Source organism: Myotis nattereri (genome assembly GCF_964212035.1).
Source record: "Myotis nattereri genome assembly, chromosome: 7".
NCBI lineage: Eukaryota > Metazoa > Chordata > Mammalia > Chiroptera > Vespertilionidae > Myotis > Myotis nattereri.
In genome coordinates, this window is record NC_138082.1 from 3,501,526 (window position 1) to 3,515,756 (window position 14,231).

Here is a 14,231-nt window from a genome sequence, read left to right on the forward strand (position 1 = left end):
AAGTGTCTCGCCTTTGGCTTCTAACCTGAGTCCTTCCTGATCTTTTGTGTTCCCACCCGAGGCTGTCACTCCTGGCCAGCTGTGACCTGCAGGGAGGGTGGAGATGATGGAACCGCCCTGGAAGGAAGAATGGCCGGCGTCTCTGTGTGCATCCTGCACTTGATCTCCACACCAGGGCCCGAGGGTGGGGGTAGCCACGCTGCAGGCAACGGGCCCTTCGCACAGGGAACTCGGGCCTCCGTGGGTGCGGGAGGGGACAAGCCGCCTGAGTTTCGCTGAGGTGTGCTGGCTCGCTCAGAGCATGCTGCCTAAAGGCGTGTCTCCTCACTGGCTTAAGCCGGGGGTATTTTAAAAAATATATGTTTTTATTGATTTCTAGGGAGAGAGGAAGGAAGAGGGAGAGAGAGAGAAGCATCAATGATGAGAGAGAATCATTGCTCAGCTGCTTCCTGCACTCCCCCCTACTGGAGATTGAGCCTGAAACCCGGGCATGTGCCCTGACTGGGAATTGAACCAGTGACCTCCTGGTTCATGGGTTGATGCTCAGCCCCCGAGGCACCCGGTGGGCTGGGGTTGTTTGTTTAAGACAAGAAGCTCAGCCGAGCCTCTTGAGGGCCCCCAGCCAGAACCCCCGCAGGACCTGAGGCAGCTTTTCCGTTCGTCCCATGAGGGCTGTGGTCACTTTCGCGTCACCCTCTCCCGGGCTGGCTTCCTCTCCTGGAGCGATGCACCCTGTCCCCCCACGTGCGGACGCCCTGGCCCAGCGCGCACAGCGTCTGGCTGGAGGCTGTCCTCTGAGCTGGCGTGCGGGTGGCGCACCCACAGCCCCGGGAGCCGTGTCCCGTGAAGGAGCCACGGGAGGCCTTGGCATCGGTGTGTGTCCTGCGAGGTTTGCCTTGGGGGAGGGGCCGGGGGTGTCCCCAGGGCGAGGGGGCACAACGGGAAGGCTGGAGCCAGGTTGTGGCTGAACTAAGTGATGGCTGATAAGGACTTTTTTCATGTGGTGATTGTGCATAACATCAGATTTATCATTTACCCTTTGTAAGCGGGGCGTCCGTGGCATCAGGTACTTTCACATTATTGTGCAACCGTCCCCAGCATCGATCTCCTGAACTTGCGTGAAGCTCTGTGCCCATTAAACAGCTCCCTGCTCCCCCTCCTCCAGGCCCTGGGAACCCCCATTCTCCCCTCTGCCTCTGTGAATTGGATCACGCCAGCACCTCATGGAAGGGGTTGTGTGGTATTTGCCCTTGCGGGACTGGCTTATTTCAGTTGGCATGTTGTCCTCAAGCTTCACCCGTGTGGTATGTAGCCTGTGTCGGAATTTCCTTCCTTTGTCAGGTGACTGCTGTTCCACTGTGCGTGTACGTCCCATCTGTGCATCCATGCGTCCATCGGTGGGCTCCTCAGTGGCTTCCGCCTTTTGACTCTAGTTACTGCTGCTTTAAATAAGGTGTACAGGGGTCTGCCTGCTTTCATACCTTGAAGGGAACTGCTGCGTCATAGGCAATTCTTTATTTCTCTGTTTCCCCCTCAAGGGTCTGCTAAGGCGTGTGACGTTGTCCTAAGGACCCTGGAGAGGTATGGAAGGACCCAGAGCAGGGCGCACCCGGGCTGACTGTGATTCAGAAAGGCACCGTGGTTTAGAAAGGGCCGAGCGGTTCATGGATCGGGAAGGAGCCGGCTGGCTGCGGGGACTGGGGTGGCCAGAGGGCAGAGAGCCACCCCGGAGGCTCTGGCTTCCCGGTGAGAGGGGAAGGCTGGGTGGGGCAGTCACACTGGGGGGTGGAGCGGGAGTGATGAAGGTGGCAGAGTCCATGAAAAAGGTTGGCTGTGGGGGAAGGAAGTAGGAGACAGGGCAAGGCCGAGGATGAGGACCTGGGTTCGCTGTGACGCTGTGGGATTTAGGGGGAGCAGGAGGGTTATTTTTGTTTGTTTTGTGTTTTGGTGTGGATGGTGGACGGTGTGTTCAGATGGTAGACACAGCCTTGCGGGCAGGCTGTTGATAAAATGGCTGCTAATTTGGGGGCGGGGTGAAGAATAGGGGGGCAGGCGGCCGTGCAGTTTGGCTGATTGAAAGTGTGGGATGTTTATTGTTGGTGCAGCGCCACCGTGTGTCACAGCTTCTGTGGCTCTATTGTCCATCCCTACCTCGAGGCAGAAATAGATCCGTCAAAATCATAACACCAGAAACGATGGCCAATTCATTGGCTAATCAGAACCAGGTTCCACAGGGATTCTAATGAACGCAAAGGATGTTCTAGACTAAAGCATGAGTGTGTTGAGTTTGGCTTATGTTCTTTTTTTGCTCAACGTGGATTTTTCCCCCCATCATTAGAAAAGTCACTTGAAATTTCAAAAGTTGCTTCTTTTCTTGGCCGTCTCACTGGACTGGGAGCTGCTGGGGGTTGGCACGGGCTGGGGAAGTACCACGATGGTTCCTGTCCTGCGCCCAGCACTTAACGCAGTGCGGAGAGCAGCCGGACTCCCTGTAAACGCGGGTGAGCCGAACTGAACGGGAATTTAATCTAACTGCTCTCCAAGGTGAGATTTGGGCTGTTGTCGCCGAGCGAGGAGGGAAACCCCAGCTTTTGTCGGGCGCTGAGCTCATTGCCTTAGGCACTGACCCGCATCCTCTAGCCTTGGCCGCTGTCCGCCTTCTGTTTTGCCGTCAGGATTCGCTCAGGTTTATTTTTTTTGTTCATGAAATCTTGCCACATTGGCCCCATTTTCTTACTCAAATGTGTTTCTCATGTTATTCGTAAAAGCCTCAGTGATCTCATCTTTGGGAGCCAAATAGCTCAGTTCCGTTTCCTGCCCTTTGTTGATAATGTTATGTGTTCAGAGGAACGGATCCAAGTGGCCGGAAGCTGCGGGATCATTGTCGGCTGTGACAGCCGGGCCCGCCCAGGGCAGCTGTGAGGACGTGCGTTGTGGAAGGGCTCACCTGTCCGTCGGAAATCTGCGTGCTTGTTCCCCTTGGCGCTTCTCTGAACGCCTCCCCCGTGCGAGAGGTGTGCACCTCAGCTTTGGGGAAATAAAGATGAATAAGGTGCGACCCTTGGCACCAAGGGGCTGGTTCTGGAGGAAAGGGCCCACCCTGCACACGTGGCCACGCACCAGGCGGTGAAGGCGTGGAAATGGAGTCGGGGGACACAGCGGTGGGTGGGTTGGTGTGCGGAGAGGCCTCCCTGAGAGCCCGTCTCTGCCGGCTAGAGCTGACGGCCTTACCTGGCCGGGTAAACACCCTCAGCCACAGTTCCCAGAGCGGCAGGCACTGCGCTCAGTAAGCCGTGGCTCTGAGGGCTTTGCTGGCAAAGTTCCTTCGCGTTTAAAATCATGTCCATGACTTCATATCGATCCTGGTCATCATTGCACCCCCAGGTCTGATGTGTGAATGTTCTTTCAGATTCTACAGTAAAACTGTTTCAACTTAAAAAAAAATACACATTTGTTTGCATATGTGGTACCCCGAGAGCTTTGAATGACGTGGGAGACCAGCAGATGCTCTATTTCAGCTTAGCCTGAATGATTACTTTGGAATCGCTTTTTCAGCGTTGCTGTTGTTTTGTTTTTTTTTTAAAATATGTTTTTATTGGTTTTAGAGAGGAAGAGAGAGGGAGAGAGAGAGAGAGAAACATCAATGAGAGAGAAACATTGATTGGCTGCCTCCTGCACGCCCCTACTAGGGATCTAGCCTGAAACCCGGGCATGTGCCCTGACCGGAAATTAAACCATGACCTCCTGGTTCATAGGTCAGTGCTCAACCACTGAGTCACGGCGGCCTTGAGTTTTGATATCAAGTAGTAGAATGACCTTGCACTTCGCATGGATGTGCGTCTCGTTTGGCAGCTCTCGTGTGGGACTGTTGGGTCGGCACATGCTGGTCTTGACCTTCCCAAGCACGGAGGACATTAGCGTGGTAGGTGACTTGTGGTTTCAGGTTGGTGACTGGGGCGGACTGCTTATATGTAAATGGTAGCTCACAGATGGCCGTTTTAAGGCGATATATGATGTTTTTGCTGCATTCTTTGATTTTGAGGAATTCTGGAAGTGACGCTTTCCGTTTTTTAAATGGTGTCTTTACACCATTGGGAGCAGACCAAGGCTGGAGCTAGTGGTCAGTCCCTTGTAGGAAGCTGGGCGGGACCTGTGCACGGTGTCTCAGCACCCATGCCACCGGGAGATGAGGGCGGGTCGCTGTTCCCTCCGCCCAGATGCTGAAAAGACGAACACAGCACACAGCACGGTGCTTGAATGACTCAGTGAATGTTGGTGCCGCCTTTCAGTTGGTTTACTGTTTTGAGTTTGGGTTTGCGACCGTCGTGTTTCCGGAGTTCCCCCCTTACCCATTGCCTGGGCCTCAGCCTCGGTTTTGCCCTCTTCCCACTTTGGGATTTCAAGGTTGGGGGAGAAGTGTAGCCATTAGAACCATTCAAACTTGCATGAGGCCTTTCAAAAGATGGGGGAGCAGGTTAACGACAGAGGAAGGTTGGCTGCGGGACTGTGCTCACCTGCGGGGAGCTTGTCTTTCGGACGCTGCTCCGGGGAACAGACTGTGTACAGAGTCCGCGGGGCAGCGGGTTCCCGCGGCCTGTGCTTTGTTTAAATTGCTGGTTTGAGGTGCTTCTTTTTGGAACCCATCTCAGGTTGACATCCCCCTTAGTCCTAAGCCTTCTTCTCTCATCCGCCAACGTGCATGTAGTGAATCGCAGCTAGAGTGCTGTCGACATTTCACGCGTCTGAGAACTTGACATTTGATTTAAATGTTAATTCATTGCGACAAAGGTTGGCCACTCACGTTCCTACTCCTGTGCACGTCTTTCCAGGGCCTTGGCCTGGGCCCAGCTCTCTCCCCGGCTTCCCTGCATCTCCGGAGAGTGGCCAGGGCCCCACCCCCATCTTCTTTGTTTTGAAGGAGAGTCTGGCCTAGTTCAAAGTGCAGGACCCATTCTTACTGCTGCTCTTGTTGGGTTTTATCGAGATCTGGGGCTGTTTATTCCAGGTGTATTGACGTGAAACTAAAAAACACTCCCATATTAACAAGAGAGTTAACTCTATTATTTCCTCTTTTGAATATTAAACACTCCCCCATTGGCGTCTTTCTGTTCATGGGACAGCCTCTGCTGCTTCTTGGTCTCTTTCGGCTTTTTGTGCACACTTAAAAATGTTTACTAGGATCAGGAATAAAATACGTGGTTGTGGATTCCTATAAATCACTAGTGGTTAATAATAAGGAGTTACAGAATTCCCAGTCCTCCTGGCCCAACTAAATGCAGGTTCTGTCGCCTCTCAGAGACTACTAGATGTTCCCGACTGGAACGGGGGGGGGGGGGGGGGGGCGGAGGATTTATTTGAATTGCTAAGTTTTAAGGAAGTAGACCAACCTTTATACGGTCTGATATGCCTGGGCGACTCCATAATGGGAAGAATCAGATGTACTTCCTCCTCAGAATCGGGCACATGAATTATACATGGGCACTCCTTGCATGCTACTCTCATTTTGCTGTTTTAGTTGTGTGTCTGTTGCAGTGAGAAGTAAGAGCATCGAGGCCGTCCTTGGCAGGTTATGTGATACAGGCGACCTCCGGTTCACAGGCGGTGGTGCTTTCCTTTAGGAGTCAGTGCAGATGCCTGGTGGGGACCCCCCCCCCCGCCAGGTGCAGGGTGATAAGTGGTGATTGAGGTCATGGCACTCTCAGGTACCGCAGCAATATTTCTTCATTTCTCTGAGCGTTCTAATCTTAACATGAGGGCAATGATAACAGTACCTCTCTCAGAGTGAGTGGGACAGTTAAGTTAATGAATGCATATACAGTGCTTAGCACACCATCTGATACGGGGCAAGTGCTCAGTAAATGTTAGCGTCGTTTCTCAAGCCTTGTTTCCTGGGGAAAGGCCTTCTGGATGTCGCCGTGGAGTTCTGGGGGATGCCTCCTTGGGGGAGGCAGGTTCACGTAGGTTTAAGTGTGACCTCGGTGTGCAAGGGTTGGTGGGAAGGAATGGCTTGGGCTCTTTTGCGAGGGTTTTGCAGCTTCTGGTTGGGGCGCGAGGGTGGTCTCCAGAAGAACGCGGGGACCTTGGCTTCCTAGTGGCTCTCTCTGGCGATGGACCTTGCCCAGGACGAGGGACTGGAGGGAGGGAGGCTCATGTGCGGCAGCAGGTTGGCAAGTGGGGCTCCAGTGGTGTGAAGGGGACTGTGGCCACCTGAGGGGCTCCTCACACAGGTTGTCGGGAGGGGAGGGTCTGACGTTGGTGAGACAGGGAAGGCCATTGGGCACTGCCTGCCCTTCACTTCTCCACGGGGCTCAGCACACATCTGAGAGGATGTCACTCGCTTACGTTGACCCTGTTCTCGTCTTCCCTGCAGCTGGGAAGCATGGCCAAGATGGAGGTGAAGACGTCCCTGCTGGACAACATGATCGGGGTTGGCGACATGGTGCTCTTGGAGCCTCTCACGGAGGAGACCTTCATCAACAACCTCAAGAAGCGCTTTGACCACAACGAAATCTACGTGAGTTGCCCGCCAGGCCCCGCGTGGGGCTTCGACTTTGTGTTTTGTGGCAGAGAGCTGGTTCTTCTTCCTCAAACTCTTCTCTCTTTTTTCTGTTTGTCAGAGTCCGGAGGTATTTGCTTATACCCTCAGCCAGAGTTCTGTGTTTGCTCGGTTGGCACACAAGTAACGCTGATTAGAGTTGTTTACACGGGGTGGCTGCGGGGTGCCGACGGGGCGCTGGCGTTGTGCTAGACGGTGGGGGCATCTACAGCGAGCGGAGATACCGAGCTTTTGCCTTCTGAGGATGGGTGCAGGAGGAGTTGGGAAATCCATGGGCATAAGATCCTGGATGCCTTTGTAGGACTAGCAGTCTATCCTTTGAGAAGCTACTCAGTAGAATGCAGGGGGTGAACGGTCAAAAAAGATAGGAATCTTGTGGCCCGGCTGGTGTGGCTCCGTGGTTGATCATTGACCTATGAACCAGGAGGTCACGGTTCGATTCCCGGTCAGGGCACATGCCCGGGTTTCGGGCTTGGTCTCCTGTGGGGCGCGTGCAGGAGGCAGCTGATCGATGTTTTCTGTCATCAGTGTTTCTATCTCCCTCTCCCTTCTTCTCTCTCTAAAAATCAATAATTAATATATATTTAAAGGATATGAATCGTCTTGACATTTGTAGTTAGTAGAGGCAGGAGCTAATGACCAGATAAAAATATGTGTTTGGTCCTTAGAGGTTTGGGAATAGTCTTGTCCTGCTATCCAGAATTATAGTGTTCATCAACAAAAGTGAAAGCATCTAAATATATACACTAGGAGGAGAAATTTCTTTTAAAAAATATATTTTATTGATTTTTTTACAGAGAGGAAGGGAGAGGGATAGAGAGTTAGAAACATCGATGAGAGAGAAACATCGATCAGCTGCCTCCTGCACACCCCAAACTGGGGATGTGCCTGCAACCCAGGTATATACTCTTGACTGGAATCTAACCTGGGACCTTTCAGTCCACAGGCCGACACTCTATTCACTGAGCCATACCAGCTACGGCTGTTTTTTATTTTTGTTGTATTGTTGCTGAGCCAAACCGGTTAGGGCTAGTAGGAGAAATTTTATGTTGTAAAAATTCTTTATAAAGGATTTCACAAGATTACTTTAACTATCAAGTTCCTTAAATATATTTAAAACATGAGTAAAAAAGACACATGCAGTTTTTCAGTAGTGTGTGTACAGCGCGGAAATTTGCATCCATTCAGGTCAAGGTGCAGTGTTAGCGAAACCAAGGAAGGGGTGTGGCTCCCTGTCCCAGCGGCTGAGGAAGCAGGATGGATCGGGTGGGAGCGTATAGTTTTAACAGACTCTGAGTTCTTCCCCTTTTTACCGTGCATCTGTGTCGAGAGATGAATGGGATCATTGGGACATGCTGCATATTTTTCTATTAATATGGGAACAGACAGAAGGAGGAAATATCTATACTAATAAAAGCCCACAGGGGAGAGCAGCTAGGGGCGATCAGGCCAGCAGGGGAGAGCAGTTAGGGGTGATCAGGCCAGCAGGGAAGTGCAGTTAGGGGCGATCAGGCCAGCAGGGGAGTGCAGTTAGGGGTGATCAGGCCGGCAGGGGAGAGCAGTTAGGGGTGATCAGGCAGGCAGGCAGGCAGAGAGGTGGGGGGGATCAGGCAGGCAGGTAAGCGGTTAGGAGCCAGCGGTCCTGGATTGCAAGAGGGATGTCTGACTGCCAGTTTAGGCCTGATCCTGGCAGTCGGACATCCCCCGAGGGGGTCCCAGATTGGAGAGGGTGCAGGCCAGGCTGAGGGGCACCCCCCCACCCCCCATGCATGAATTTTGTGCACGGGGCCTCTAGTAAGTAAATAAAAGGAGAGAGAGGTCATATCGGGTACAAGTAGGATCGATTATGACTTCTGTGCAACTGATATGTTTTTTAGAATCATATATGCAAAGGCATGTGGTTTTATGTCGCACAGAGCTTTCCTTTCCAGGTAGCCCATCCCGTTTCAAGGATAACTTTGGATCATTTCTTAATGAAATGGTCGTCCAGCTGTTCATCTTCGTGGGTTTATACGGTTGGGGCAGGAGGAGGTGGACAGTAACGTGAGATGTGTGGAGACTGCTTTGGGGGCATTAATTTGATCATTGGGTCGGACCTCCGTTCAGAGCCGTTATGTGTAAAGTGCAGGTTCGAATGGAAGAGGCATAAAGCACCGCTGCCCCGCGGGAAGAGGTATTGTCTGGTTTGGCAGTGAGGCCCGGTGTCACCTTCCCTGGAGGTATAGCAGCTCGGCTGGCTCCGGGTGGGAAAACCTCGGGTTCTGCAGCGTTAATTGAAAGCACGGTCTGATAGCGCACAAAAGGCAGGCTGGAAGCCTCGGTCTCTGCGATGGAGATAGCAGGACTCAATGCGACCGTAGCTACGGGGCCGATCGCTTTTCCTTTTGGCCCCAGGAGCCCCGTGCACTTTCAGATGAACTGAAAATGGGGTGGAGGGTAGAACGTTACACGCATTCAGGCACCCGGTTTGTTGTGGCCGCGAACAATGACACAATCCCCTTTCTAACAAAATGCCAAGTGCTCACGTGAGTCCTTCGCAGACGAAATGTCTGGGTTCAGCCCTGCGTGATTTTATTTTCTAACTATTTTAGGAACGCCCTTTCTGGTGTAAAACAAAAGCAGAAAATTGCTTCCTGCTTTCGGATGCTCATTTCAACGCATCTTTCCAGGATACTTTAGGGCCATCGCTTCCTTGAGATGTGTGGCTTCATCTTGTAACTGTGACACCCATCCTATTGGAGGGCTGGGCATTCTCTGTTTTATTTTAAGCCAAAAAATATTTCCGGTTACAGCGTCATGTCTGTAGTATGATCCTGCTTTTTGTCATTGGGGGGGGGGGGGTTATGGGCATGCGCACGTGTTTGTATATCTGTGTGCTATGAGGATGCTGACTTTGGGTGCCAGAGTGGGATGGGATGGCATGGGATGGGATGTGGGGACTGGGAAAGGTTACTCTTTAAGACTTCTGTGTTATATATAGGGCTGGTGACGTCGAGCATGTATTGTTTTTGTAAATAAAGAAAGACTGTCCAGTAGATTTGGTGATCAGCCCTCTGCAGCCTCACAGGTCATGCAGAGCAGCCTCGGGAACCTGTTTCTGGCTCTTGCTTTCATTCATGGCGGCTGTAGAATTGTTTATCCTGACGCCAAAGACCAAGTTAATATGACCCGCAGTATTTTACTGTCTGACACTTCATTTTTTTAAACATCCCTTTTGTAGTCTCATGGCTTTGTTTTATTCTCTAGAAATGGGTGCAGACACACTGCACAGTCCTGGTTTCAGAGCCATGGTTGATAGGGCCCAGTGAGCAGAGGGCCCTGGGCCCAGACGGCTCAACCACTGAGCCACGCTGGCTGGGCTAGTTTGCTTTCTATCCGAATTGTCAGGTTGGGGATCATCTAGGTAAAGAAGTCTGAATTCGTCTAAAATTTTAGGATCTTAATTTAATTGTAGTTGTGAGAGGACTGCTTTGAAAATCCAGTGAAAATTATCTGAATTTTTAGGAGTTAGTGGTGAGTTAGGATTCCCATAGAGTTGGCCTAGCACAGTGGTCGGCAAACTCATTAGTCAACAGAGCCAAATATCAACAGTACAACGATTGAAATTTCTTTTGAGAGCCAAATTTTTTAAACTTAAACTATAGAGGTAGGTACATTGTTATTCACTTAATTGGGGTACTCCTAAGGCTTAGGAAGAGCCACACTCAAGGAGCCAAAGAGCCGCATGAAGCTCGCGAGTGGCGGTTTGCCGACCACTGGCCTAGCAGGTCCTTTTGTGAAAGACCCTCAGGTGTGCGCTCCGGGAATGCTCATTGTTTTTGCACAGAGGTGGGCTCAGCACCTGTTGAAAAAGCCTAGAGTTGGTCCAGGCAGAGTCTCTAAATGGTCTTTGCAGTTGCAGATGGAGGAGATCAGGGGAGCATCACAGAGGGATGTTGGCCCTGGGGGGAGACCTGCGGGGTCGGAACCCTTTGCTCAGCGGGCCGCCCGCAGTCCAGCGGCCTCGGGGGGAAATGCTGGCTGTGACATCCCGAGCCTGGCTGCTTTCTGCCTCCTCTCTGTCCTGTGTCACACGTTCTTCCGTCCCCCCCCCCCCCCCCGTCCCCGCCAGATGGGAGGGTGGCAGGGTTTCCGTGCACTTGTCATGGAGGTGACCCAGCCAGACGCGGTGCCATTTTTAGGGGCACCGGTCAGGGCTGTGGTTCGGCTCAGGGACAGCAAGGCTGCAGTTTGGGCAGGAATAAGCCCACGGCCACTTTGCAAAAAGAACCTGGGTGTCTGTTCTCTGACGAGGAAGTATTTTCGGTGCCGACAAGTAGCTTTCGTTTGTTTGCTATCCGAATGGCCAGGTTTGGGGACCATCCAGATATAAGCGTCTGAATTAGTCCAGTTTTAGGATCTTAAACGGATTGGGGGTGTAAGAGGACCTCTTCGAAAGTCTGGTAAAAAGGATCTTAATTTTCAGAAGTGAGTATTAGACTTAGGATCCCCCTAAGGAGGGGATTAGATGTTTTTATGAAAGATACTTAAATGTCAGGGCAATATATTTGGTTTAAAATATTGCAAAGGAAATGAAAATAATACTAGTTAACACTTGTATATTTATCTGAGGTTCCTAAACCACTTTTTATGCATACACATGGAAGTTCCCACCTAAGGGTATAACATATGTCCCTGGGAGTTTGTATAGATGGCGTACCAGTTAACTCTCGCTGCGGGATGAGTTGCCCCAAGCGTACATATGGCTGATAGTAACATGCATTCGTCACCTCGTGGTCCCTGTGGGTCGGGGTTGGGGTACGACGTAGCTGGCCCTCAGCTGGGGTGTGTCCAGGCTCTGGGGAGGTGTCCGGCAGGAGGGGTCTTGGGGAGACTGGGCCCTTCCCTGGGCTCCCGGGTGGCGGGCAGGGACCTGGAGCCCCTGGCAGCGGCTGGAATACACACATCCACGCTGGTACTGTTCCTGCTACCCGGACGGTCTCCTTTTTGTTTCTTTTTCTTTTTGAAATTTCCTTTAAAAAGTGTAGTTTGTTTTTTTTTCAATTACAAAAATAGCCAATGCTTTTGGAAAGAAAATTCAGATAATACAGGCATACCTAACATAAACATGTGATTTTCTTACCGCGCTACCCCAGTCCCATTTCTAGAAGCGAGCGTAGTTTAATAGAGGGTAATCTTCCAGATTATGTAGGTTTGAGTAAAAAATAAGCTTTCAGCCCGGCCGGCGTGGCTCAGTGGTTGAGCGTGGACCTAGGAACCAGGAGGTCGCAGTTGGATTCCCGGTCAGGGCACCTGCCTGGGTTTTGAGCTCAATCTCCAGTGTGGGGCCTGCAGGAGGCAGCCGATCAATGATTCTCTCTCATCATTGATGTTTCTGTCACTCTCTCCCTCTCCCTTCCACTCTGAAATCAATAAAAACGTTTAAAAAGTTAAACTTTCACATTAAAGCTTTTCTGTTGTGGAGCTGGAAGTAGGGGAGGTTCTCCTCTATCTGGAGGAATGGGCCTGTCCCGAGAGCCCAGCCCCACGCTGGGGGCAGACAGCCACCTGTGATGCCACCTCCCACCCCCTGACCCCGTGCAAGGAAAGGCCTAGACTGGATGGTGCACGAGTCTGCTCGGCTCGGGGAAAAGTAGAGCGTTAAGGAAGCACGGAGAACGTGTGTGTGTGTGAGTGTGTGTGTGTGTGTGTGTGTGTGTAGGCGCGCAGGCGTGTACCCTCGGTGTTTGGTGGAGACGGGATCAGCAGGCCAGATAAAGCTGGTGAGAGACGAGGCCGCAGGAAATGTTGTGTCTCATTCCTAGCACAGCCTCTCTCGGACAGTTTTGTGCTCCTTTCAGAACAATCCTCTTTGGTGGTAACTGCCAGTTTCAGCACCTCCACCTCTTGAAACCTTTGGTGGCTGGAAAACTCCTTCCTCTTCGAGCTTGCAACATGGACACATGCTTGTCTGTGACTCACCCGTGCAGGGTTGTCTTATCCTGCAGGCCTAGTCCGGTCCCTGAAATAGTCATCTGGTACTGACACAATATTATATTAATTTAAACGTTCCGGCTGGCGCCCTCCAGGCAGTTAGGCCTGGCTTCGGGTCTGCAGCAGGGTGAGCCTTTTTTTTCTTTCTTCTGATTTTTTTACAGAGAGGAAGGGAGAGGGCTAGAGAGTCAGAAACATTGATGGGAGAGAAACATTGATCAGCTGCCTCCTGCACACCCCCTTCTGGAAATGTGCCCACAACCAAGGTACATGCCCTTGACCGGAATCAAACCTGGGACCCTTCAGTCCACAGGCCGACGCTCTATCCACTGAGCCACACCGGTTAGGGCAGGGTTAGTCTTTTGGGGGTGGAGGGGCGGGTGCTCAGGAGCAGAGACCAGGCCCGGCTCTGCCACTGGCCTTCGGAGGCCGGGGGAGGTGCCTTCACTCCTCAGAGAGAGTGTTCTTATTGATGAAATGACAGGTGACAAGCCCTCATTGGCACATGCTATGCTAAGCACTTTACATGTGTTAATTCATTTCATTGTTCCTGGCGTCCTGTGCCCTGTAGGCTTTTAAATCACCTTCATTTTCATACGAGGAAACCGGCTCAGAACGGCTGAGGAACAGGTAGGGGACGGAGCTGGAGTTCACACCCAGGGGGTCTGGCCCCGGAGTTCATGCTCTTAATAGTCCTGCTGACTTTATATGGTTGCCATGGCAGCAAATGAATGATACTTCCAGTAGGAAAGCATTCTTTTTTTAAAAAATATGCTTTTATTGATTTAGAGAGAGGGAGAGGGAGAGAGAAAAAGAGAGAGAGAGACAGACCGACAGACATCAATGTGAGAGAGAACTGTCAATCGGTTGCCTCCTGCAAGCACCCCGACTCAGAATCGAACCCGAAACCTGGGTATGTGCCCTGACCAGGAATCTTCAGTGCATGGACAGCACCCAACCACTGAGCCCCCCCGGCCAGGGTCACATGGCAGCATGCTGAGTCTGCACAGTGCCTCTCCGAATGACTGAGTTGTTACTGAAGAACGGGGGGGGGGGGGGCGGTTGGGAACAGGGCGGCCTCAGCCCCAGGCGGAGGGCTGAAGTGGCCCCGGTGCCCCTGCCCCGTGCGGAGCTGGCATTCGGCAGCCCAGTGACATGAGCCTGGTGACGCGGAGCAGGTGCCTTCCGTCCCAGAGCCCCGCGCGCCCTCGTCAGAAGCAGTAACGCCGTGGGGATGAGGCTCCCTCTGGAAGGCGGGGAAGGTGTCAGGAGGTGGGTTTTCATCCAGTTCTCCGGGTGGAGGTGGGGATGGAGCTGGTTGAGAGCAGCGCGTGGTTCTTTATGAATGAGGTGTGGGGGAGGGAGCAGGTCAGCACAGGGGATGTGTGGCCGGTTTTGCCGCCTTTTCTGCACCTGCAGCTGTTTCTGCGGTCACATCTTCAGGGCAGGTCAAGGCGGGGTGACCCTACTTTCTAAAGACGGGCTGTTATGTTCCTCACACTGTTTAGAGGGGTGGAGGGAGGAGGTTGGAGGGGTGGAGGGTGTTTGCAGGGGTGGAGGGAAGAGGTTGGAGGGGTGGAGGGTGTTTGCAGGGGTGGAGGGAGGTTGGAGGGGTGGAGGGGGTTGGGGGGGTGGAGGGAGTTTGCAGGGGTGGAGGGAGGAGGTTGGGGGGGTGGAGGGAGGAGGTTGCAGGGGTGGAGGG

General features: G+C 52.3%; 1 protein-coding gene across 1 annotated transcript in view; it reads left to right on the forward strand.

Moving 5' to 3' along the window:
- The window catches only part of MYO1B (myosin IB), a 135,545-nt gene that overhangs the window by 16,879 nt on the left and 104,435 nt on the right, over positions 1-14,231 (forward strand). Inside the window, exon 2 of the mRNA XM_081095302.1 lies at positions 6,371-6,514. Within this exon, the coding sequence (XP_080951428.1) occupies positions 6,380-6,514 (135 nt within the window). The 5' untranslated portion in view covers positions 6,371-6,379. The remainder of the gene's footprint in view (positions 1-6,370; positions 6,515-14,231) is intronic.